We start from the raw sequence: 26,340 nt of genomic DNA, 5'->3' as shown, positions 1-26,340 counted from the left end.
CTGAGAGATATGAGTTAAGGCGAAGGAGTCAAATTCAGTTTGCTGGCGCTTGATCTGGGCCAAATATTCCTGCATCCTTAGATCTCTAGCCTCCATGGTCCCCGTGACCTGGCCGACCACCAGTTGAGAGTCCGAGAAGACATGGATTTCCTTTCCACCCATTCTATGCACCATTTTCATGCCTACCAAGACCACTTCGTATTCAGCCTCATTATTAGTGGCCGAGAATGCCAATCTCAAAGACTTTTCAAAAACAATTCCCTCGGGGGACGTCAGAACAAGTCCAACACCTGACCCTCTCTGATTGGCTGCCCCATCCACATACATTTCCCAAATCGGAGATACCGCAGCTGTGATCAAACCAACTGATTTTTCACCCATGTGGGCCTCCTTTAGAGTTTCTTCCAGTAATGGCTCGGCAAATTCCGCCACCAAGTCAGCGAGGACCTGACCCTTCACCGAGGTGCGAGGCTTGTATTTAACATCAAAAGCCCCCAGGATGGTCCCCCACTTTGCTATCCTTCCTGAGTAGTCGGCACTACGCAGCACTGCCTTGAGGGGCAACTGGGTCAGAATAACCACTGTGTGGGATTGAAAATAATGGGGAAGCTTTCGCGTGGCATGAACCACGGCCAGGAGCGCTTTCTCTAAGGGTTGATAACGCACCTCGGCATCACCTAAAGACTTACTAACGTAATATACCGGTCTTTGCACCCCGTTATCATCTCTTATCAGGACCAGGCTGACCGCGTGGACAGCCACTGCCAGATAAGCAAACAAAATCTCATGTGCCTCCGGACGAGACAGAATGGGTGGCCGAGAAAGATATTGCTTGAGCTGTTGAAAAGCTAACTCGCAGTCCTCGGTCCATTGAAACCCTTTCCACTTATTCAACAGTTGGAAGAAAGGACGACACCGATCAGCTGACCGAGATATGAACCTATTCAATGCGGCAATCATTCCCGTTAACTTTTGAATTTCTTTTGGGTTCCGAGGAGGCTGCAAGTCCTGAATAGCCCTGACCTGCACCGGATTTACCTCTATGCCTCTATGAGTGATCATGTACCCCAAAAACTTTCCGGACCCAACGCCAAACGAGCATTTTGAGGCATTGAGGCGCAACTTGTACTTTCTCAGTATCTGAAAGGTATCGGCCAAATCTTTCACGTGTGAGAGTATTGTTTTGCTTTTCACCACCATATCGTCGACATATACTTCAATGGTTTTCCCCATTTGCTGTTCGAACATTCTGGTCATCATCCTTTGATAGGTAGCCCCAGCATTCTTCAAGCCGAATGGCATGACCTTATAATGATAATTCCTCGTCGGTGTAATGAAGGCAGTCTTCTCCTGATCCTTTATTGCCAAGGGAATCTGGTGGTAACCCTGGAAGGCGTCCAAAAAACTCATCCGAGGATGTCCGACAGTGGCATCCACCAGTTGATCAATACGTGGCATTGGGAACGAATCTTTAGGACAGGCCTTGTTCAGATCAGTGAAGTCCACACATACCCTCCACGTTCCATTTTTCTTTTTAACAACAACAGTATGAGCCAACCATTCGGGGTAGAAAACCTCTTTGATAGCCCCCGCCCTTTTGAGTTTAAGAACCTCTTCCTTCACAGCCTCAGAATGTTCTCTAGAAGATCGCCGAGGTGGTTGCCTCCTCGGAACAATAGCTGGGTTGACATTTAAGCGATGACAAATGAAGCCCGGATCCACGCCTAGAGCTTCATAAGGATCCCACGCAAAAATATCAACATTGTCCTTCAAGAATTCTAACAATTCCATCTTCTCTTGGTGTGGCAAAAGTACACCGACCTGGAAGAATCTCTCTGGGTCATCGGCTACTGGAAACTTCTCTAACTCCTCGCAATGTGTCTCATCTCCTGTCACCATTCCAGATGAATCAAGAGCCATTAACTGCTATAAGTCTTTGGTGATTAAAGCCGAAGACTTGGCTTCTGTCTGATGTGATACCGCAGCCGATATGCACTGCCTGGCTACCGATTGGCTGCCGAGGATTTCCTCAACACATTCCCCCGAGGGGAATTTGACTTTAACGTGCAAGGTAAAGGAGACAGCCCCAAGCGCGTGCAGCCAGGGCCGGGCGAGGATGGCTGTATATGGAGAGTACGCGTCAACCATAATGAAATCCACCTCAACCGTTTCTGAGCCGGATTGAACGGGCAAACGAATCTGTCCCTTCGGCAGGACGGCTCTCCCTTCAAAGCTTATAAGGGGGGAGTCATAAGGGGTAAGATCTTCCAGCTTCAACCTCAATCCCTTAAATAGATCAGGGTACATGATATCTGCACCGCTGCCCTGGTCTATCATCACCCTCCTCACATCATAGTTCCCTATCCTGAGCGTAACCACAAGAGCATCGTCATGGGGTTGGATAGTCCCTACTTTATCTTCCTCAGAAAATCCCAAGACGGGCAAATTGAGCTTCAACCTCTTCGGCCTACAGCCTGTGTCCTCGGCCTGAGAATGAGAAACTGTCATCACCCTAGTGGGGGCCGAACCGGTCCTGCCAGGTGCAGCAAAAATAACATTAATTGTTCCTAAAGACGGCCGAGATGTATTATTCCTCTGATTGTTTGAAATAGATTGACTGCCCTGCCCGCTAGGGTGGCACAGGTGCTGCTTTAGTTTTCCCTCACTGACAAGCTGCTCCAAGTGGCTCCAAAGGGTCCGACAATTCTCGGTAGTGTGGCCCACATCCTGATGGTACTGACAAAAGAAATTTTGATTTCTTTTTGCAGGGTCCCCTGCCATCTTGCTGGGCCATCTGAAGAAGGGCTCTTTACGAACTTTCTCTAGTAACTGATGCACTGGTTCTCAGAACACAGTATTTACAGCCTGAGGTGCTGCCGAGCCGGATTGGCCGAAGTAATCCCTCCTCGGCTTGTTGTTGTGATATCTGTCCGACCTGAAATCCCTTCTCTCCTGCGGGATAACCTTCTCCTTTCCCTTCCCCTGCTGCTGGTCTTCCTCTACCCTTTTGTACTCATCAATACGATCCATAAGGCGGCGTACGCTGCGGACGGGATTTTTCGTCAAAGACTTTCTTAGGTCGTGGTCAGTAGGAAGACCTACCTTAAAGGTATTAAGCGCCACCTCATCAAAATCACCATCTATCTCATTAAACATTTCCCAGTATCGGTCGGAGTATGCTTTCAGCGTCTCCCCTTCCTTCATGGCCATGGATAGCAGCGAGTCCAATGGCCGAGGGACTCTGCTACACGTAATAAACCGCGAAGCGAATGCCCTAGTTAGCTCCCCGAATGAGCCTACAGACCCCGATTTGAGACCGTTAAACCATCTCATAGCCACAGGTCCCAAGCTGGAGGGGAAAACTTTACACATCAGAGTCTCGTTGTGAGAGTGCACTGCCATCCTCTGGTTGAAGTGACTCACGTGCTCCACCGGATCAGTCTGGCCATTGTAGATGGTAAAGGTGGGCTGGGTAAACCTCCTGGGAAGCCTTCCTTTCTCAATCCTCCGTGTGAATGGAGACTTGGAGAGTTGGTGCAACGCCCTACTCATAGCGTCGTTGCCTAAGCCCCTAGATTGAAGCTTCTTACGTCTGCGAGTTGGCTGGTCGTCCTCCTCACCGGAGGACGTTGCACCGGTGGGGGAGCGCGACCTCGAGCTGTAGCCATCTCCTCTATCCTCCTCAGAGGAAGGATTAGACGAAGACGGTGAAAACCTGCGTTTAGAACGGCGTAACTTCCTCTTCAAACGATTAATTTCCTTCTGCATGGATTTAGAACCCTCCTCGTGAGTAGTGCTACCCCCACCATGAGTATGGCTGGCGCCTGGGTACTTTGTGTGGATGCTTCCCTCACGATCCCTTCGATGTTCAAGACGCTCAAAATGGTCATCCGGTTGTGATCCTTGTGACTCTGCATGGTGAGAGCCTAAGTCTGCCATAATATCCCTACCTATTCTAGACTAGATTTCCCACAGACGGTGCCAATTGTAAGTGCACAATTGCACCTGGCCCCAAGAACAGTTACGGGCTCAGGCCCAATGAGCCTTAAACAATATGAATTTGTAGAGTGTGGGCTTGAAACCCAGGTTAGAAGTGTCTAAGGATTAAATGACAAGTCAAAGATTGCAAACACTTGAAAACAACAAGGAATATTGTCAATCAACCTACTCGGACGTAAGCCGAGAGCTGTTCTTATATTATCTCTTTCTCTTTTTTCTTTTTCTTTTTAGATTACCAAAAAGGGACCCCCTATCCCTGTTCCAGGTTGCTCCTTAAATACTCTTCTTTTTGATACTTTGTACACGTGTTGCCCCCACTCTCCCTTAGCCTAGATATTTCTTTTCTCAGTACATTTGAATAGTAACCAGAAGTTTCCCTTCCACTGTTCAGGTGTCACTTCCCCATTAATGCGGCCAGGGTGGTAGGTGCAGGGTCTTTAATGTGGAGGTGGCAGCCTTTATCTTTGGTATTTCTCTGACATCGGTGCTTCTAGGACATTCAAGGGTTCCCCCTCTTTAACCATTGGTCTTGACCGTGTCATTCCCTAACTTTTACCATGAAGTCCCGGGTTCTCCGGTGTCCGTCCGAAGGGAAATTCACCCTCGGCTAGATCCTCGGATCCTCGGCTAGATCCTCGGATCCTCGGCGTATGGGCCGACCCGTAGTACTAACAAGTTCTAAACCCAAGAGCAGGTCGGCCTCCTTAGCATGACCCAAAGGCCCACATTCCCATCAGGGTCTTTTTACTCCCCACACATATAATGATACCACTTAACCCAAAAAGTTTAAACTTATGAATTTGAGTGCAACTATATTATATTAACATTTCATTCTTGTTTGTTTATAACCCCAGTCTACAACCACAAAGGTTAGGCTCTTTTGTAGTTGTACTCTAGTTATGTAATGTATTATGATGATGCACAAAAAATCAGTAGATTGAATGCTCCGAGCTTCAATGGGCTAGTAATTGCTTGGAAGACTTGAAAAGAAAGAAGCACAAGATCAAAGATGACCGGGATGAACTGACTAAGAACCCTCCAATACTTTAGTTAGTTTTTCTCTTTAAAACTCAAGAATTCTAACTTTGGGAGTGGTGAAAAACTTACCTTCACTTGATATGGATGAGTCCTTTTATAGTGAGTTTTAGAGTAGTTACTTGTTTAGTAACTTCCTCAACGTAGATGGAAGTAAGAAGGTTTAGACTTAATTTCTACAACTGTTATAGAAGTTAGAAGGTTCAGTATTATCTTTTACAACTACTATAGAAGTTAGAATGTTTAGACTTATCTTCTACAACTACTATTAGAAGTTAAGAACTTAATGGGAAGTTAGAACGATGAATATGGATTTTGCTCATACTTTATAATAATAGAACGTGATCCGAATTATAACCTTTTGGATATAAATTCATCTAGAAAATTTCTAAGTGTTGGGAGGTCATCCAGGCGCTTTGATGTTGGACGACATTCTTACACTTTGGACGATCTTCTTACTCTTGGACGACCTTCTCGGATTGGGACTACCCTTTTGGCCTTGAATGACCCTATGGACGAATTAGAGATGGTTCAATTTTTGGACCACCATCATATTATAAACCCGGTTTAAAATACTACTATTACTATTTTCGTGTGTGTTCAAATAAGTATTACTGTTTACTAAAAAAAAAAAAAAAAAAAAAAAAAAAAAAAAAAACCTTTCATTCTTGTTATTGTTATTTAATGTGAAACTTTAGTCACAACTCACACGTGTATACCCAAAAATCATAAACCTTCTCGTGTGCATGAGAGAGAGAGAGAGAGAGAGAGAGAGAGAGATTCCTCTTATTGCTTTAACCATTACTAGTATCCTTAAAGGGTAATTGCAATGGGGTAAAGAATTTTTTTCTTTCGCTCAAATATTTTCATAATAGAATAACACTATGATAGATGTACTTTTTTTCCGGCTGATTGAGTAACGAAGACTCAACAACTCTCATCAAATATGAATAAATTCTTAACGTAATATTGTTAGAAAGGGAGAATTCTATAGTATATACTGTTTTTTATACACCATTTTTTTTTTTTAACTAACATACCTATCTTTTTTTTTTTTGAGAGAGTACTAACATACCTATCTAATCTAAACAGTTAATGCAAGAAGATATTATCTTATTTAATATATATATATATATATATATTATTTTATAGTAGTAGTAATCGATAGACAGTTAAAATTAAGTATGATCTGTTTTTTTAAAATTTAAAAAAAATCATAATATAGTATAAAATGATTTGCTATATAGATACCAAAATTGCCTAGCTTTTTATAGAAGGTGGGCTTGTTTGATAAAACCTTAGATACAATAACTAAGGTGTATACTTCCTCAAAGAAAAAAAACAAAAAACAAAAACAAAAACCTAAGGTGTATAATACATTAAAATTTTCAATTAATTTTAAAAATCTAGTAACATTGTCCAATAAAATACAAATAATTTATCTTTTTAAGGATAATTAAACTAAATCTACCTTAGTGTTTAAATTTAATTAAAGAGTCTAATGTATTTTAGCTAAGTTTTTTTTTTTCAGCTTGTTACTCATTAGGATTTAGGTCTAACTCAAAATCCTTCCAAGGAGCCCCGTTTATCTTTAATAACGCAAACAAACCAGAAGTCAAAAACCCTTTTGTTGTTTTTTAATTGGAAAAGTAGAACGACAGCGTTTAAGGACATATAGGACCGTGAAATATGACCGTTAGGAAAAGGGAGAGAGACACAGAGATCCGAAGAGTTGCTTGCAAAAACGTGGCCGTTGGATTTTAGAGAATAGAGTAATAGTAATAGAGAGACACTCCCCCTAAATTCAAAAAATTCGACCGTTGCAAATCCCCAACGTTATACTTCGCTCCTCCAATGCACCCCACTTCACACCAAACACATATCTATCTCTCTCACTCTCTTCCTCTTTCTCAATAAACCACCAAAGAGATCTCTCTCTTCTTCTTCTCTCACAAATCTCTTCAATTCAATTCTCTCGAATCAGAGTAACATGGCAGAGGATTCAGATACAAAAACAACGATAACAATGACGACGACGACGACGATGATAGACGAGGCGTACGAGTTCTCGGCGCCTCGGTTTTTTGACTTTATAAAGGGAGAGACGGAGGAACAACTGCTAAAAGCCGAACTCTGGTTCGACTCCGCTCTCAGCTACGCCCCTTCACGTACGTATATATCATCCTCACTTCTTCTTCTTCTTCTTCTTCTTCTTCTTCTTCTTTTCTTTCTATAAGAAGAAGAAGAGGAAAACTCTGGATTTGTTTTCTGCTTTTCTTCGCAATGTACTCACTTTCTTGATTTTTCTTTAGGCTTATAAGAGAAGAAAATTCTAGATTTTTTCTCTGACTGTTATTGGATTGGTCCTAATTTTAGTGTTTATAAGTGTAAACTATCTTGGATTTTTTAGGGTTTCTTGACTTTGATTTGAGGATAATCGAAGTGTACTCTCTCTCTCTCTCTCTCTCTCTCTCTCTCTCTCTCTCTGAGTTCTTCGCTGTGGGTTTGGTTTGGTTCGAATTTGGGGGTCTCTTTTTTGTGGACTGAGTTCGTTGATATTTTCTACGTTTTTGATTGGTTCTTGAATCTTAGGGTTTGTATTTTCATTTCTGTATGCGAATCTTTCTTGCAATTTTAGGGTTTTCGTGTGAGGCACTCTTTGGAAATTTTTTAGGGTTTTGAGGATTTGAATGTAATTTTATCCAATTTTAGGGCTTTTTTGGAAGTTGAAACTCATGGAAATGAATTCTCTCCGTGGAAATTGTTAGACTCTGTTTGGCAGTTGGGAAAATTGACCAAAAGAAACGAAAATGGTTGAATGTTTGCCCTTTTGTTTGCCATATTGTATGTTTGTGTTTTGGAATAGAATGGTTTTCATCAGAGAGAGAGAGAGAGAGAAAGAGATAAATTGGGAGTTCTTTTGGTTGTTGTTTGTGATGAATATACTGTTTGGTAGTTGAGAAAATGTAAGAAAATTGAGATTCTGAGTTCTTTCTAAGAAATAAAAGATTCTGCTGGTGTCAAATAAGGTTAACTAACTCTTCTTATGTAGGTAAAGATGGTTTGAATTAGGACCAGATTTTTTATAGGATTGCAAGATTTCAAAGTATTCATTCCCTTCTTAGTTCTTACACTTCCAGCACTTTTTGTGCTATCAAAGAGGACTGTAGGGTTGTTCTGTAGCGTGTTGATTAGTGTTTTCTTTTGAGGTGCATGGGATTGATTTTGCTTGCTCCAATTTTTAAGCATTTGTGCTTGAGTTTCAGATCTTATGCTTGTTGCATTTTTTTATTACTTGTTCAAAACGTTTGATCTTTCTGGGTCTTAATCTATGCAGCTTGCATGCCTAGAATCAAGACTGGTAGTAGATCTTTTAAAGTTGAGAGCTTATGTGACTTCAATGAAGCAGACCAAATGCAAAAGGTGGTGTGATCATTTATGTATTTCTAATTCCTCTTGGTCAAAAATGGCCTACTAATTTTCTGATATCAAGGGTTTCAAAATTTGGCTTACTAGTTTTCTGATATCATTGGTCAATTAATTTTTTTGGTGTAGACCTCAGAGTCGTCAGATTCCAAAGCTACTACTGATATCTCAGAATCTAAGCCTGCTGAAATTAAGGAACAGGAAGTGACACCCAGTGAGGAAGAAGAAGGAAACAATGGTCTTCTTCTTGCTAATTCAAGCATCCTCCAGGTTTCTGCTGATAAGGGGACAAGTGAAGATGATAAAGGAGTGAGTGCATGCACTCAAGAAAACGGAAGGTTTGTTTCTCCTAGCATTAATTAGTGATCCATATAAAGTCCAACATGTAAATACTGTGATTCGTGTTCTCTCCCTTAATTGCATTTATTTGCTGATTTCAGCGTTTCTTCCAGTGTGAAAGTAGAAGCAAGCAATGACAAGTTGAACAAATCCAGTATTCAATTAGGAAATGAAGCCTGCACACCTAAGCAGACAATGACTTCTCAGAAGGGAGACCGAATGACTGATTCCAAGAAGCACGAGACCGCTAAAAAGATATCTAGTTTGGTTAAGAACCCATCAACACTGAAGCCTAAAAATCAGTTGCAGACATCAAAAACCAAAAGTACCAAACCATCAAGTGTGAAAAGGTTGGTTGATTTCCATAGTCTGATTTGTGTTGAAATCTGTTTTTATGCTAATGTACTGATTGGGCTTCTCAAAATTTATAGGGACACCAATTTGAAAAAAAACACTGCTGGGACTCCCAATTTCACTCAAGAGAACCAGGCCATTAAGCGGCAGAAATTGGAAGGAGGAAGAACTAGACAGGTGAATTTTTACGAATTTTCTTTTCTCTTCTTTAACTATTACTGTTTTTATTTTATTTTTATCATCTGAAAATTTTTTTTCCTCAGATAATTAGTCTTAAACCTCAAAATTTCCCCCACAAGTCAAAACTGGGCATTACCTGCAGTAGCACTTCCAACTTGTTCTCTTTAACTGCTGATAAAGCTAATAAAGCTAATAAAGAAGACAGAAAGGTTTATTGTTTTCTCCGGATCCTATGAATTTATTAAAATCTGTTACAGTTATTATTGTTTTCCATTCTTCAAGATTTAACTCACTGTGACTCTTTGTTGTTAATTTAAAAGGTTTACGTACGGGAACAACCAAAACAATTTGTTTCAATGGCAGAAATGATGAAGAAGTTCCAATCAAGTACTAGAGACTTGTCACTGCCACACGCCAATGGTTCTCTTCCACATGTAAATGAGTCCTATACTAATTCCCCCTTAATTGTGTGCATGTCCTTTTTTATACATATCAAATTCCCTTCTAATTCAGGGTGCTTTCATTATCCAGATGAAACCTAAACTCACACTGACTAGGCCAAAGGAACCTGAATTTGAAACGGCTCAACGGGTTCGCTCCGTCAGAATAAAAAGTACTGCTGAGCTTGAGGAAGAAATGATGGCCAAAATTCCAAAATTTAAAGCCCGACCGCTAAACAAGAAGGTATTTCTATTGTTTACTGCCCTTGTGGTTCTCTTCCTCAGCGATGTGGTCAACTTGTGACACAAATGTTTCTCTCTTTTTTCCCCCACTGCTTTTTGTTACAGATCCTTGAGGCTCCAACATTACCTGCAATACCAAGAAGTACACCACAGCCACCGGAATTTCAGGTAAACCAGAGTAATGGACTGAGAGAAAAGGATTTTTAAGAAAGAAAATTGCTATTAGATATCAGACTAATATTTCTTATTTGCTGCAGGAATTTCATTTGGAGACAATGGCTAGGGCCAATCACAATGCAGAATCAGCTTCTGTAGCTTCGACAGAAATGTCCAATCAGGTTTGGTTTGGAGACTAATGCCCATCCCTGTGAAATTTATTGTGTTTTTATACTGTACTTCCTGGTCTGTTTACTTATATATCTCCTTATGTTTATAACAGAATAATAATCCATGGAAGCCTCATCTGACTACACCAAAAACGCCCTTACTTCATACATCATTGAGGGCCCGTCCCCCCAGGGTGAAAAGCTCTTTTGAGCTTGAGCAGGAAGAGCTTGAAAAACAACCAAAATTCAAGGCAAAGCCTTTGAATAAGAAGGTATGACTCTGCACCTATATTATTGACAATTATTTATGTTGGTTAATTCTACTACCTAGTATCGCTAAACAAAATATATTTCATATTCTTTTATAGATCTTTGAAAGTAAAGGGGAGTTGGGGATGTTCTGCAATGCAAAGAAACAAGTGACCATACCTCAAGAATTTCATTTTGCAACAAATGAGAGGATTCCACCGCCTGCAGCTGTTTTTGATTTGTTTGACAAGGTAGTCATTTTATGAAAGGGTGTCTCTTTTGTATTCTATTCAGATTACAAACAAATATGAATTCATCAACTGCAGTTTCTCATCAACTTATTTCTTTTGCAGCTTTCTTTGAATTCAGAACCTCGCCATGAAAATACAATTCCAAGAAACACTAATCCAAATCCGTTCCATCTCCGCACAGAGGTGTGTGCCTATTAATTCTTTTGGTCAATGGGGGACAATAGAGTTATGGTTACGACTAACTTCTTGTGGCTTTCTGGCTTCAGGAAAGAGGAGCTGAGAAAGAGAGGAGATTGATTACAGAACTCATGCAGAAGCAGTTTGAAGAGGAAAGAGCTAGGGTTCCCAAGGCTAACCCATACCCTTATACCACTGACTATCCTGTGGTACAGAAACTTAATTCAATCTCATTTCAATTTCAATTTCAATTTCAATTACATTAATAATGATGAAGATGGTACCATGTTAACGATTTATTCATATATTACGCAGGTTCCACCAAAACCAGAGCCCAAGCAATGTACAAAACCAGAACCCTTCCAATTGGAAAGCCTGGTGAGGCATGAGGAGGAAATGCAAAGGGAAATGGAAGAAAGGAGGAGGATGGAAGAGGAAGAAGCCCAGATGAGAATTTTTAAGGCGCAGCCAGTATTGAAAGAGTAAGCAGCAATTCTTAACAATACCTTGCATGCATACATATATATATATGTAGAGGAAGAAGATGAGTCAATTTTATTTTTCATGCAGGGACCCTATCCCAGTTCCAGAGAAAGTGCGCAAACCCCTCACTGAAGTTCAGGAATTTAATCATCACGTGGATCATCGGGCTGTGGATAGATCTGAGTTCGATAAAAAGGTAAAGAATTAGCAGCTTGCTTGAAACATGGCTTTGTGTGTTGAAACATGGCTTTGTGTGTGTTTTTTTTGTTTTTTTTAGTACTCATTAAAGTCTATTTGCAGATTAAAGAGAAAGAAATGATGTATAAGAGATATAGAGAAGAGAGCGAGGCATCTCGGATGGTATGGAGTTTTTGCAATTCTGTTGTATAGGCTTTTATATTGTCAATATTGAGAAAGCTCAAAATTTCCTGGCACTGTTTTACAGGTGGAGGAAGAGAAGGCCCTGAAACAATTGAGAAGAACATTGGTTCCCCATGCAAGACCAGTGCCTAATTTTAATCGTCCTTTCTGCCCTCAAAGGTATGAATAACCAACTGCTATGTCTTATTCCGCTTACAGCCTTCTTGATAGATTAATTGATGTTGGCATGATATTGTGTGTAAACAGGTCTTCCAAGGAAACAACGATAGCAAAGTCACCAAATCTGCGTGTACTCCAGAGAAAAGAAAGGCGAAAAGTGGGCAGTGCTTATCATATGAGATGAGTGCTTGCATTGTTCAGTGGACTAGTGTTCAAGAACTCTTGAACCCCGGTAAAAAAAGGTCTGTACAAGTCAAATGTCCCACATAGTTGCAGCATTGGAATTTCATTCCGTTTGAGGGTTTGTACAACCACATAATATAGTTGCGGCATTGGAATATCATTCTGTTGTTACCCATTGTACTATTGTTTCAGACTAAATCATGTAAAGTTGTACCTTAGAAAGAAGATATTAGATATGTACTAACGATTCAAGGATGCAAATTCTATTAAATTGGAACAATTAATAACGATTCAAGGATGCAAATTCTTTTTCCACATGCTATAGTTGCAGCATTGTGTTGTTGATTTATTTAATCTTTAAACCGTTCAAAATTCAAATGCAATTCTTTCTGCAATGGGGAAGGGAATTGATTCAAAAAAAAAAATTTGAGTGAAAAATAACACGAAAATTCCTTTAGCTTTCGCTGCTTCCAAACTTTGCCATATTGATTCTAGAGACTTTATGACGACAATTTTAATTACGCAAAAAAAAAAAAAAAACGCAAGCCAGCTGTTGAGTTTTTCACTCCCAGTTAGCCAGTTGATTTTTGCCTTCAAAAAGTTAGCCTGCTGTTTTTTGGTTAAGTTACAAAAAGTCCATGTTATAAGTTAAAAAACAAGTCCCAAAAGGTCATATCAGTGTGCTGGAATTTAATTTTGGTGGCCCTAGACAGGGACAGAGCTCCTTGCTTAACAACACACAGTACATGATGGCTTTCATATACACAAATAAAACGTCTCATAACATACGGAACAGAAACACTAAACAATAAATATGGTGCACCACGCTGTGTAAATTTACATTATCAAATGCAACTGGGAAAAAAAAAATGCTTCAAGTTCAATTCATCCTATGACCTCTCTCTTTGACTATCATTGACTACAACCTCCCTTATCAACAGCAAATGCAATGTAACTTCTAATTTTCTCCAGGACGCCAATAGCAGATCTTATGGGTTTGACCAAGTCACCTTCCGCCGGTATGCTAGAATCTGAAAGAACATAAGAAGTATAATTTGTACTTGTTTCAAAATAATTCTATATCAATTTGCGAGGAGCTTCCAGAGTCAAGTATGCTTGTAACATAATATGTATATATATCTCTAGTCCACAGAAAATGGAGTTGTAATTTCTTCATAAGAGAATACGAAGGCTTTGCAGTTTTTGAAAAGTCTATAAATATAAGTGAGTTTAGCTCACAGTAGTATTTGGTTTCAACTGACTGCCATAAGAAAATGTTCCCCATTTCAGACAAATGCTTACTCACCAAATGATTCTTCTTCGAAATGCAATTGGCTTTAAGCCCTCCCAAAGTTTCTTGCCCTTCCAAAATGTGCAGACACGGATCTTCCAACATGGGAGCATGACCCGGATCACCTGCATCTTCCAAAAGGCGGTTGGCTTTAAAACCTGAAGTTTCTTGCCCTTTTAGCGCCAGTATTTCAATTTCTTCAGCTTGCAAAGGCACCTGGCGAGCAATATACTGCATAATAAATGCATTACAAAATCAGATGAGGACCAGAAAAGTTGGGGAGAGAACTGAATATAATTAAAGACTATATGCATTTCCTAAGAAGAATGACGCCTCAAATATTCGTGATTTCAGACCTATCAGTTTGGTGAGGAGTTTATATAAAATCTTGGCCAAGGTTTTGGCAAATAGATTGAAAATGGTGTTAGATAAACTGATATCTGAATCTCAGAATAGTTTTGTGGAAGGCAGGCAGATCCTTGATTCAATTCTCATTGCTAATGAGTGTGTTGATAGTAAGATTCCGGGAGTGATCTGTAAATTAGATATTGAGAAAGCTTATGACAATGTCAATTGGGACGCTCTTCTGAAGTTGTTGAAGAAAATGGGTTTTGGGGAGAAATGGTGTAGTTGGATTCGAACATGTATCTCTACAATGCAGTTTTCAGTGTTGGTCAATGGGTCCCGAGCTGATTTCTTTAGTAGCTCTAGAGGTTTGAGACAAGGGGATCCGTTGTCTCCCTTGTTATTTTTAGTTATGATGGAGGTGTTTAGTAGGATGGTGAAGAGAATGGAGGGGGCAGGTTTACTTAGTGGTTTTAGGGCGAATGGTAGGAGGGGTAGAGGGGAAAGTGTTTCACATTTGCTTTTTGCGGATGATACTATTTTGTTTTGTGATGCTAAGGTGGAGCAAATTCTTCATATACGACTACTACTACTTTGTTTTCAGGCTGTGACCGGTCTAAAGGTTAACATAGCTAAAAGTGAAATGGTTCCTATAGGGGTGGTAAATAATGTGCATGCTTTGGCAGAGATATTGGATTGCAGGGCGGGGGCCTTATCTGGGTATGCCGTTGGGGGCGTCCCATGAGTCCCCCTCTATTTGGAACCCTATTTTGGAAAAAATGGAACGGAAGCTAGCAAGGTGGAAGAAGTTGTATTTATCGAAAGGTGGTAGGCTGACATTGCTTAAAAGCACGCGTTCTAGCCTCCCCACTTATTTTTTATCTTTATTTACCATTCCTACACATGTGGCAAACAAAATTGAGAAGATGCAAAGGGACTTCCTGTGGGGAGATCCTAAGACTCATCTTGTGGGTTGGGATAAGGTGTGTATGCCTATTGCTAATGGCGGTTTGGGTATTAGGAAATTGACCACTTTCAATAAAACTTTACTAGGAAAGTGGCTTTGGCGTTTTGGGACCGAGGAGAATAGCCTTTCGAGGAGGGTGATAGCTTTGAAGTTTGGGGTAGAATGAGGGGGGCGGGGGGGGTGGACCTCTAAGTTGGGGAGGGGTGGTCATGGCTGTGGTTTATGGAGAAGTATCCGGATGGGCTGGGGAGTTTTTAACAGCAATGTTCAGTATAAGGTTGGGGTGGGGGATAGAGTGAAACTATGGAATGACAGGTGGTGTGGAGATCTTCCTCTACAATTGGCTTTTTCAGTATTGTACAATTTTGCTGCAAACAGAGAGGCTTCCGTAGAGTCAACTTTGATAGGTCAAGGGGCAGGGGTTAGGAAAACTTGGGATGTTCGGTTCAATCGGGGTCCTAATGATTGGGAGTCTGATGTGGTGGACGAGTTCTTTCGGTTCTTGGCATCTAATGTACCTGCAGGGACTAATAGTGATTGTTTGAAATGGAAGTTGACAAAAAATGGGAAGTTTACTATCCGATCATATTATCATAAGTTACATGGCTTCTCCTCTGTGACTTTTCCTTGGAAAGGTATTTGGAAGGTTAAGGCATCCCGACGTGTCTCTTTCTTTGTTTGGACAGCTGCATGGGATAGAATCCTTACGGGGGAAAACTTACGGCTTAAGGGCTTTGACTTCGTTGACTGGTGCATTATGTGTCGTTGCTGTGGTGAGACAGTGGATCACTTGTTGTTACACTGTGGAAAGGCTTATCGGCTGTGGTGCTTTGTCTTTAGGAGCTTTGGGATTTCTTGGGTTCCCTCTTGTACGGTGTCAGACTTTCTTTTTAGTTGGTGGAATTAGCTAGGGAAGAATACATCTGGCATATGGAACTTAGTTCCACTATGTTTGATGTGGTGCATATGGAGGGAACGTAACCGGAGGACGTTTGAGGATTTGGATAAATCCGAGAACCAATTGCTTGCCCTCTTTTCTGGTTCCCTTTTTGATTGGGGACTCACATCTAGTGACTCTCTTCCCCTATTCCTTAGCTCTCTTTCTTTTGTAATTTTAGTCGTTTTTGTTTATGTTTTTCTGCTTTTCCTTCTCTTTTGTACTTTTGATATGCTGATGCTTTTTTGCATTCAGCAGTTTTCTTGAATATAACTTTTCTTACCTATAAAAAAAAAAAGATTATATGCATTAGAAAATTCCTATAATCCAGCCTAATTGAAAATCAAGAGAGGGAAAACTCAAAGGTGCATGGTTGTGCTTAGTGAGCTACAAGCCATGACTTTCTTTTGGGCAATTAAAGATGCAATAGAGGCAAGGCATCAGTCAATGTGGTACTTTCTAGTCCAATAGAATGTCATACCGATCTTCTTTTACCCTGTCATTGCCTAACTTCTTTTTTTCTTTTTTTCTTTTTTTCTTTTTTTCTTTTTGGGTTGTTATATCTATATTTGTATTGATTGGTATTCAGGTCAAGTAAATCCTGGACCTAACATCCTATACGCATCCCACTAAGCCTAGGCAAATCAGCAGTAGGGTCAGATATTACAAGCTTTACATGTATCACTACTTTCTAGGCAGTGATGTTCTATACTAATGCTGTAATGCATTATAGAAAAATGAAATTAGCATGTCTTGTGAGCTTCACAAAAAGCAATTTGTCTTATATAAGGAAGTAATTTCCTACATTTTAAGAATTATAATTTTCATCTCCAAGTAGCAAAAGTTTTTATAGAATCATAAAGCAAAATTTACTACTCTAGGAATAAGAGACTGAGACAGAAATCTTACTTCACATAGGTGTTTAACAGACAAACTTGGTCGACAGCAAAGGTGTGGCTGCTGCAATCTTGGTATAGTTCGTAAGTCCAAAGAAAGAAGCATGAGATGAATATCTAACTGCACCCAAAAAAAAATAGAGAGGGTTTAATAATGGAGGATGTGAACTTACAGACACAAATCACTGGTGGACCATATCAGGCCATTGAGGTGCTCACTGAAAGCCTAGGACTTAATAAAATTTTATTTCATCACTAGCTGGATTTATTATTTAGCATCCTTGAGTTGGATTTGTCACCCATGGACCTATCCATAACTCAAACAAAAAATGCAACAGACCCTTCTATACCTCATCGTTTTTTTCCTCTAAGCTCCGGAGATATTCAACCAGCTTGGACAAGCGAGTGCTTTGGGCACTCTTACTGTTGCAACCACTAGCATTGCCATGCCGTGTGTGACTCCGGGTACCAGCCCGGCCCCAAGCAAGCATTTCAGGGTTCCAAACAAGACCAGGAGATATTCCTCTGTTTTCTCTGCTGACTTCTAAATCATTTTCAATGCACCCACCATCTGAATTGGCCGCTGATGAAGAAGGCTGGGAAGACCTGGTTCCTGCCCGTCTCTTGCGTCTTCTCTGCCTGAGTTCTGTACCTCGTTCATCAGCAGAAGATGAATCTTTATTATCATTTTCATCCTCATTGTCCTCAGATCCTTGAAGTTCAATGCCTCGGCAGTTCCGTCGCCTTGAATGAGTATTCCGATTGTTGCGCTGCGATCTAGTTGTATATGTGCCGGGTGTATTACCCAGTTGGCGCCTCTTAACTAGAGCTTCTGATTGTCGCTGTAAAATTTGGGCAATTGATGCTTGAATCTGTTCAACAAAGCATTAAAACAACATATTGATAACAAAATATGCACTAATCCCCTATATGGAACAGCAGGAGGCCTTTTGGAGTCAATTTGTTTAAAGAATGCCTACAAGTAAAATCACATAATGAGATGGCAAACACAAAGAATATGTAAAGTAGTGATAATAATTGTTTGGCAAGGTATTTAACGAGTAGAATGTCCATGTCACAAGAACACCGCTCATGTCCCAAAACTGAAATTCTCAGCACAGTCAGAAGCCATAATTCTATGAGTATTATCATTGTAGGTGAAACCAGGCAAAAAAAAAATTCATGAGATTTGCTTTATAATATGCATGGTTTTCCACCCCATTTAAGATATCCACACAGGAGTCTGCCATAAGTGCTTTTTTTTTTTTTTTCCTAAAGTTCATGTATAGTTTTTTATAATATAGGGAAACTTTCTAAAGACGAGCCCTTTGGGCTCACCTCAAGCCAATAAAACCTAAAAATAAATGCACTTGCATCTGCAAGCAGAATGCAGTTATATGTTTACCCAGGATTCTGACCTGCTTATTGCGTGTCATCTCCTCTTCATGAAATGCCAATTCCTGAGACCACATACTCAGTAAGTCAGCGCATGATATGAAAAACACTATCAGATGCATTCAACCAAAGGCAATACCAATCAATCTATACCTCCTCCTCGTACTTATCAATATCTGGATATAAAGCTGCAATTAGGGCATCGTAGTTTGGATCATCTCTCAAAGAACGCCGACTGGCACAATGTGTGCGGCAAGCAGGACACTCATTATTCCTGAAAAGTTAGCATATATTTAAGTAATAAAACTTGGCTTAATCTCTAAAGTATTTGTACATGCTGTTCACTAAATGAAACTGAGCAGAGGCATGACATGTAAATTAGGATGCTAGTACCACCATGAATCAAATAAGGATGAGACAGGACTGGGCCAATGTTACTTACCCCATTCGCATTGATTTGTCAATGCATTCCCTACAAAAGCGGTGGAGGCATTCCATTACAGTCCGTGTTTTCTTAATAATCCCTGTACAGGAAACAGACGAGATTAATGCTTCCTTTACCAGATTAATAGTTAATCATGATTGATTAGGGAAAAAAAATGAAAATTTTGGTATCCAAGGATATAATGAACTGCAGAGATAATGGCTTAGAAAAACCCAATCAGCTAGAAGTCTCTTAGACCCATGCTCTAGTGCTGATTTAATCAAAATCAGAACTATTGGAACAAAAGGGACTCCAAAATAATACTAATAGTCTTAAACAGTGAAATTAAACTAGCATTCCCATTTAACCTACAGAAACCCTCACTCAATGTATTTTACTTTTCTTTTTTCTTTTTCAATTCAGTCACCTTTTTTCCCTTTCTTTCAAATATATGGTCAAGTTCAAACAATTTTCTAATTATAACTAGAAAATCTATCCCATCACATTTGCTCTTTGAACTTGGTTGAGAGGATGGCATTACAAACTCAGAATTCCATTTGTACATATGTACATACATACATACACACACAAATGCATGCACACATACATACATACATACATACACACACAAATGCATGCACATACATACATACATATATATATAGGCAATAAACAAGATTGTGAAAAAGTAATATGGACATATACGGATATGACCAATCATTAATGAGAGCATATTCCCTCAGTTGGAAATTACTTGCACACATATATTATATATATCACTACCAAGAACACATTCCCTCAGTTGGAAATTTGAACAGCTACAGAAACCCCCACTCAATGTATTTTACTTTTCTTTTTTCTTTTTCAATTCAGTCACCTTTTTTCCCTTTCTTTCAAATATATGGTCAAGTTCAAACAATTTTCTAATTATAACTAGAAAATCTATCCCATCACATTTGCTCTTTGAACTTGGTTGAGAGGATGGCATTACAAACTCAGAATTCCATTTGTACATATATACATACATACATATACACGCAAATGCATACACACAGACATACATACACACACACACACAAATACATACATACATACATACATACATACATATATATAGACAATAAACAAGATTGTGAAAAAGTAATATGGACATATACGGATATGACCAATCATTAATGAGAGCACATTCCCTCAATTGGAAATTACATGCATATATATATTATATATATCATGACCAAGAACGCATTCCCTCAGTGGGAAATTTGAACAGCAACATGAACAATCTCCAGCCCTTCCCTCACAAGATAATATTTGATTTTCTCTGGAAAAAGTGAATATCAGTAGACTTGATTCTCTTTATATATACAACAACAACAACAACCAAGCCTAAGTACCCAAATTCTTCACCAATTTTTCTCATGGGTTCAGTGCGACATTTAAAAAGAATTGTCAGATACTACCAAACAGCTCCAAACCCCTGCATTCCCAATCCCCCTGCTTATTCCAACAGGGCATGACTTCCCTGGTTTTTGATTGACAACTCTGACATTGAACAGAAATTCCTCACATATTTTAAGTACCTGGAGTTGATGTTCCTGCATCTTAGATTAATTAACTAAAACTAGCAAAAAAAATTTAGAAGAAAGTTTTCTTTTCTTTTTTCTTTTTATGATAAAGGTCTCCTTTTTATGATAAAGGTCTCCAGGAATATGAGAGACATTTGTTTGTTAATCATTAGTCTATTTTTCAAGACTGTTTTCAGATAACTTATGATTTGGAAGTCTCCCTTGTATACAGCTCATGTAGGAAGACCCACCAAACATTTTCTCAATATTTTGGATGACTAATGCTTTAAAGACTAATTATAGTACCATTTTTCTTTCTGGGATATCTCCTATGTATGCTTCCCATGTACTTGGGTGCACCCCTCTCTGATGGGCAATACAATTTTACTATTTAAAATCACAACACAAGGTAGCATAAGAGACAGGAGGAAAAGCCAATAGCCCTTGGGTCAAATTGCACCTCCACCCCCTATAAAAATGGGTGGTGAGTGAGGTTGCCAGTTCAAGTCCTATGGGGTGCATAAGTTATTGACTTATCAAAAATAAAATAGAAGTAGGAGGAAAGAAAAATAGTTTTCTTCTGCGAAGATCAACCTAAGCATATAACTAGAGTACAAAAAGGGTCAGGATCCAACAAAAAGTCAATTGGAGGGTGGAGGTAGAAGGAAAATAAGTGCAAAAAGAACTTCAACCAAAATGGTGTATAAAATTAGATTTAGTTCATCATTACACGTAACCGACATATTCTAACAATGTGCGGTTAGTTACACGGATGTCCATCATTTTTGTTCTGTGAAGGCCATGTCTTTGCTAATTCATTAGTCATCACGTTCTTTCTCACTAGCCCAAGTCGTGCCCTAATTGGCCTGTCCCTGATTCACATGTAAACAGAACCACAGCATTCCATGCTCAAGTTAATTTTGGTTTGAGTTTGAGATACGCATAAAAACACTTCTGCATTTAACTTGAGATTTTTCAGCCAGTGCTTTTGAATGGAGATCGTCCTGCCCTGACCAGTAAATGCGTGGTTCGCTGGGTGAATGGTTCTATTCCAGACCAATTGGATGAACCAGGTGGCGGGCAGCATATGGTCACCCGCCATTCTATATGGCACTTGAAGCACATTGTGGCCTGAATTTGTCCTTTGCAAGGTGGCCCCTCAAGTAGGATCTGAACAAGTGGCTGTTGGCTTCATGTGTAAGTCTGTAACTTTCACTATTGACATTGTTAATGCTAATAAAACAGATTCACAACTTATTCTCTACATCAGAGAGAATTCCTATCAAGCTGAGTAAGCATGACACTGCAACAACTAGCAGCCTCAACATGACAATATTGCTCTCAACATGCAATATTGCAACCATAAAAGTTTGACACAGTTATAATTGTTATAGATCGATTGCTCCTTTCAACTACAATTCCTAAGTTCTGATTCAAGTAACAATGACATACAAGATCAACAAACAGAAGAAAATGATAACAACTTTGATTAGATATTCCCTCCTCATTTTACAATTTTTGTATTTCCATATACAAACCTTTCTTCAGGCACAAGTGCCCAGCTTTATAAATTGTATCTAGTGTTATTTGAAAACACACACCAGCATTAATATCGTTAAAAAAATTAAAAAAAATTGATCACACAATGTTCAAAACAAACCATACCGAGACAAATAGGACACTGCACATCTTTACGAATGTCTGTCAGTTGCACAAAGACAAATCTGCAGCAGAAACCAAAACCACATTAAATTACTTTGCACTTAGTCACTCACCAATACATGCTGAATGCAGAATTTATACAAGCTACTTGTTGATTAGAGAATACAGTTATACACAAGCATTATTGAAGTAAGACCATATGTAACTCTCTTAGCTGTATCCTTTAAATACAGGAACAAAGTAACCTTGCTCTAAAGAAATTTTTGTGGTTGATTTATGATTTGATGTTCTTACACGTATTAGATGGATATAAAATTCTAAAGGCCTGAAAATCAATGGTTTCTTGATAATGGAGCGTCGAATGCTACCACTGCTACCAGCCCCTGGTCCTTCATCCAAACATTCTAAATTGCTCTTTTGAAAGGATCTTCATCTTCTCCCCGCTCTTTCTCAATAGAACCCCTAAGTTTTTAAAAAGAGGAAACATTTATCTTAATCTTTGTTGAAAAGTTCCCTCATGTCAGCCCTCTATGGTGTGTATCTAGATAAAATTCTCAAGTTCTGGTCTTAAGGTTAGCTTCTATGTTGACATTCTTAGTACTTAATTGACTGCAATGCATAGAAGATTGTCAACAGCTATGGTTATAGAATATCAAAAAAAAAAATTCTAATGAGCTTACCATGGATCCAAATTTCAAACTAGCAATTAAATCGTAAATTAAACTTGGAAGAACTTCCTAATATTTGCTTCCATTCCAATTTTTATGTGATTCCTAATTTCAACATTATCAGGAATAACTGTAAAGATGTATTCACCAACTCCATCCTTGCTTAAATCAACTCTTTCTTGGGTTTGCATTGAGCTTAATTTACTAACCTTTGGACCCAGTCATGTTATTAAATTTTTTTTTTTTTTTTGATAATTTAAAAGAATCCTCCTATAAAAAAAAGCAAGAAGAATTAAACCCTCTACCAATCACAAATCAGAGCCTTAAAACTTTGAGAAGCAAGCTCTACATCAGAAACTGTCAGTCAGTCCATTTAACACGGGAGCTCAAAAGGATCTAAAATCAAGGACAAAAGAGTATCAAAGATAAAAGAGTAGCGATGCTTGTCTTCACTTTCAAAGTTAGACAATTTGCTTGAACAATGAATGCAATAACAACATGTGTAGCTTAAAGAAACCACCCATCTATCATCATAATTAAGAACTTAAGACCATAATCAGCATGAGAACGTGCCAAGTCAAACAGCACATCATATGAGACTATAAGAAAAGTGAGAAGGAAGAAACACAGATTTGTAACCGTAGCAGATAAGGTAAAACATAAAAACTTTGATGTCATGCATCCTAAAGACTTTGCAATTGCAATTCAATGCAAAAAGTCCTATTTGTTGTACCTACCAAAGATAGTAGTGATGTTATACAACTCATTTCCCAAGATGATGTGAACTTTGAATAACTCCAAATTAGCCCAATAAACCAACCGATGGCATGGAAGTGTTTCAGACAAGTTGGTTACAAGCATATGCTAATTAACGTTCAAGCAAGTTTTTTTTTTTTTTTTCCTTTAATGAATAAAAAGAAAACGGACATCAATCTAATAGTACGACGATTCAAAAACATATAAGTTGTAACTATAACAGAGTAACTTAAAACTCCTTTACATATTCCCAGATTTGAGATTCAAAGTACACAAGCAAGATACAGATCACAGCATGCAGCAATCTATCCGAGCAGGACAAAAACAAAAAGAACAGTGCCAAATTCAACGGCAATCGCGTTCATCGAAATACATTATAGTTCAACGGCAATCGGCGTGCATCGAAATACATTGTAGTTGTGCCCATTAACAAGAAGAAAACCCATCAATGGTTAAAGCAATAAGCATCCAAATAACCCTTTAAGCAGTACCCAAAAACAGACATATACACGATGGCAATAGGAATCAAAACAGTGAACGAGAAACAGTTGAAAATTAAAGCAATGAGAAAGAGAGAGAAAGTACTCGGGTTTTTCTTGTAAGGTAGAAGATGGGCTTCCCTGAGAATCTGGGAAAATAGAGGCAATAGCTTGAGCTAATCGTGAAAACAAAGCAAGACCCAGATGACAAAATCGATTTTGCAACAGACCAAATGATATTTCTAGAGAGAGAGAGAGAGAGAGAAAGAGTTAAGATACGTAACCCTCTGCTTCCGCATCTTCTTCTTCTACTACTTCTTCTTCTTCTTCTTCTTCATTTTCTTCTTTTTCGTTTTCTTGTTGCTGCTGTTGTTTCACAGTTTGCTTATCTTCTGCTTCATCATCATCATCATCACCATCTCCTCCTTCTTCATCTTCATCGTCATCGTGTTCTTCTTTTACTTGTTGGTCTTGAGGTTGTAGTTCTAGTAGATGATGTCCTGCTTCATCATCATCGTCATCATCATCAACAATAACTTCATCATCTACTAGTGATTGAGGATGCGGTCGAGATTGCTTAGCATGATGCTGATGTTGTTCCTCATCGTCCAGATTTTCTGACAAACAACGCTTCTGTGCAGGCATTGATACTAACACACAGAAAAACACACAACTTTTTTTTTTTTTTTCCTCTCTTTCTTTCGGTGCGTGTGTTTTTGTTGGAGAGAGAAACGAAGAAGAAGAAAAACGAGATGGGATTTTGGGGTGGCTATATGTATATGTATATATATTAATATTAAGTAAAAATAATAGTAAAAGGTATGGTAGCTCTGGGAATGGAGAAATCGGAAGTTACGGCAAGGGTCAAGAAAAAGCAGCACATGGTAGCTTCCTCTGTCCCTCTTTGCCCTTTTTTGTCATTTCAATTTCCTCACACAACATACACTATTTTTTTTTTTTTTTTTTGCTGAATGACACATACACTATTATTTTTTGGCATTGACTTCCCACTTTTGTATCCCATACACAAAATTCACCACATTAAAGGCACACAAAACGTTTTTTTTTTTTTTTTTTTCATCTTTTCTGATAACTTGGCGAGCCTATATCTATGTGTTTTGTGTTCTGGGAATCGTTCCTAATACACAACACAATCACATTTTAAAGTTTACGAGAAGATGCCATTTGTCCTAAAATTATTGTCCACAATCAATTGGAATCAACAAGAAGGTGGTTTGACAATCACGCACATTGGCATGATAGTTATTCCACTAACACAAGTTCTTGTGGTGTGAGGTAAAAGCTAAAGTTTAAGTGTCTAGAAAAAAGATTCACACATATATACTTATATTAGACTAACGTATGATTTTTATCTCATAATTAATAAAATAAAATACAATAAACAACAACAAAAGGGTTTAGCATTTGAATGGAATGAGGGCTTATATTGACTTTGATGTTGTTTTTGTTTGTCTATTTCTTAAAGCTTTTGCCTCCTTCATGAATTCCTATATACATAATTCAATTGCAAAAGTTTTTTTTTATATATATAATTCAATTATTGGAAGATGATAAATTTTATAAATTTTTATGCTTGTACCTGATTGCAATAGTCTATTTTTATATATATATTTTTAATAATTGATAGTTGGTATAGAGAAATTTAAATCTTAAATATCTATATTGAAAATATTTAAAAAATGTCAATTAAAATATAAAGTCTGTGGGGAGTAAAAAGACCCAAGTGGACATATGGGCCTTTGGGCCGTAACATGGAGGGCCAACCTGCTCCAGGATTAAACCTTATGAGTTGGCCCATACGCCGAGGATCCGAGGATACAGCCGAGGGAGAGTTTCACCTCGGACAGATCCAAGAAAACTCAAGATTCCATTATAAAGGTCAGGGCACAACTCTGGAAAGACTAGTGGTTAAAAGGGGACATCCTGAATCTTTTAGATGCACCAGTATTAAAGAAAATATCAAGAGTAAAGGCTGCCACCTCCGCATTAAAGGCTCTGCATCTACCTCCCTGGCCGCATTAATGGGGAGGTGACCCCTGAACAGTGAGGTGGAAACTTCTAGTCACTGTTCAAAAAGTATCAGGGAAGGAAGTATAAAAGAGGGGTAAAGGCCAAAGAAAATGGGGATCAGAAAACGAAGAAAGAAATTAAGAAATTGTAATCTTGAAAGAAGAAAGAGAAATAATAAAGAAGTAGTCCTCGGCTCGAGTCCGAGGAGATCCATTTGTCATTATCGTTCATTATTTACTTGTGTTTGTTTATAAAAGCCTGTTATCAAGCTCCCAGTACTTCTAACCTAGGTTCCAAGCCCACACTCTACAAATTTTATTGTTTAAGGCTCATTGGGCCTGAGCCCATAATCTTCTTTGGGTCCAGGTGCAATTGTGCACTTATAATTGGCGCCGTCTGTGGGAAATCTAGTCTAGAAAAGGTTGGGATACCATGGCAGGCCTAGGTTCTCACCATGCAGAGTTACAGGGATCACAACCGAAAGATCATTTCGAACGTCTTGAACGTTGAAGGGATCGTGAAGGAAGTGTCCATACAGAATACCCAGGCGCTAGCCATACTCATGGTGGGGGTAGCACCACCCACTAGAAGGGTTCTAAATCCATGCAGAAGGAAATCAATCGTTTGAAGAGAAAGTTACGTCGCGCTAAACGTAGGTTTTCACCGTCCTCATCTAATCCTTCCTCAGAGGAGGATAGG

The 26,340-nt window shown here is 38.9% G+C and overlaps 2 protein-coding genes across 4 annotated transcripts; one reads left to right on the top strand and one right to left on the bottom strand.

Moving 5' to 3' along the window:
- Positions 1 to 6,898: 6,898 nt before the first annotated feature.
- On the top strand, positions 6,899 to 12,542 carry LOC142638493 (protein TPX2-like). Of its 2 annotated transcripts, none has more exons than XM_075812521.1 (19): positions 6,899 to 7,202; positions 8,372 to 8,457; positions 8,590 to 8,798; positions 8,901 to 9,149; positions 9,231 to 9,330; positions 9,417 to 9,542; positions 9,654 to 9,767; positions 9,865 to 10,017; positions 10,122 to 10,184; positions 10,274 to 10,354; positions 10,456 to 10,614; positions 10,711 to 10,842; positions 10,945 to 11,025; positions 11,109 to 11,228; positions 11,335 to 11,501; positions 11,590 to 11,698; positions 11,803 to 11,862; positions 11,948 to 12,042; positions 12,130 to 12,542. In XM_075812521.1, exons 1-19 carry the CDS (start codon positions 7,025 to 7,027, stop codon positions 12,224 to 12,226), a joined length of 2,379 nt encoding a protein of 792 aa, XP_075668636.1. In that variant the 5' UTR covers positions 6,899 to 7,024; the 3' UTR covers positions 12,227 to 12,542. The 2 variants fall into 2 exon arrangements, with proteins under 2 accessions (XP_075668636.1, XP_075668635.1); XM_075812520.1 differs by having other exon boundaries at positions 6,901 to 7,202; positions 8,913 to 9,149.
- Positions 12,543 to 12,950: 408 nt separating this feature from the next.
- LOC142640387 (putative E3 ubiquitin-protein ligase RING1a) lies at positions 12,951 to 24,463 on the bottom strand. 2 transcript variants are annotated; one of them, XM_075814447.1, is made up of 10 exons: positions 23,895 to 24,463; positions 23,717 to 23,759; positions 21,711 to 21,769; positions 18,499 to 18,580; positions 18,210 to 18,330; positions 18,080 to 18,121; positions 17,012 to 17,533; positions 16,675 to 16,782; positions 13,532 to 13,747; positions 12,951 to 13,256 (listed from the first exon to the last, which is right to left on the bottom strand). In XM_075814447.1, the coding sequence occupies exons 1-10, from the start codon at positions 24,253 to 24,255 to the stop codon at positions 13,215 to 13,217; spliced, it is 1,596 nt and encodes a 531-aa protein (XP_075670562.1). In that variant the 5' UTR covers positions 24,256 to 24,463; the 3' UTR covers positions 12,951 to 13,214. The 2 variants fall into 2 exon arrangements, with proteins under 2 accessions (XP_075670562.1, XP_075670563.1); XM_075814448.1 differs by having other exon boundaries at positions 17,012 to 17,503.
- Positions 24,464 to 26,340: the final 1,877 nt, after the last annotated feature.

This window comes from Castanea sativa, chromosome 6 (assembly GCF_040712315.1).
Source record: "Castanea sativa cultivar Marrone di Chiusa Pesio chromosome 6, ASM4071231v1".
Taxonomy (NCBI): Eukaryota; Viridiplantae; Streptophyta; class Magnoliopsida; order Fagales; family Fagaceae; genus Castanea; species Castanea sativa.
The sequence above is the reverse complement of the archived record's forward strand: the minus strand, read 5'-3'. Positions and strand labels throughout refer to the sequence as shown.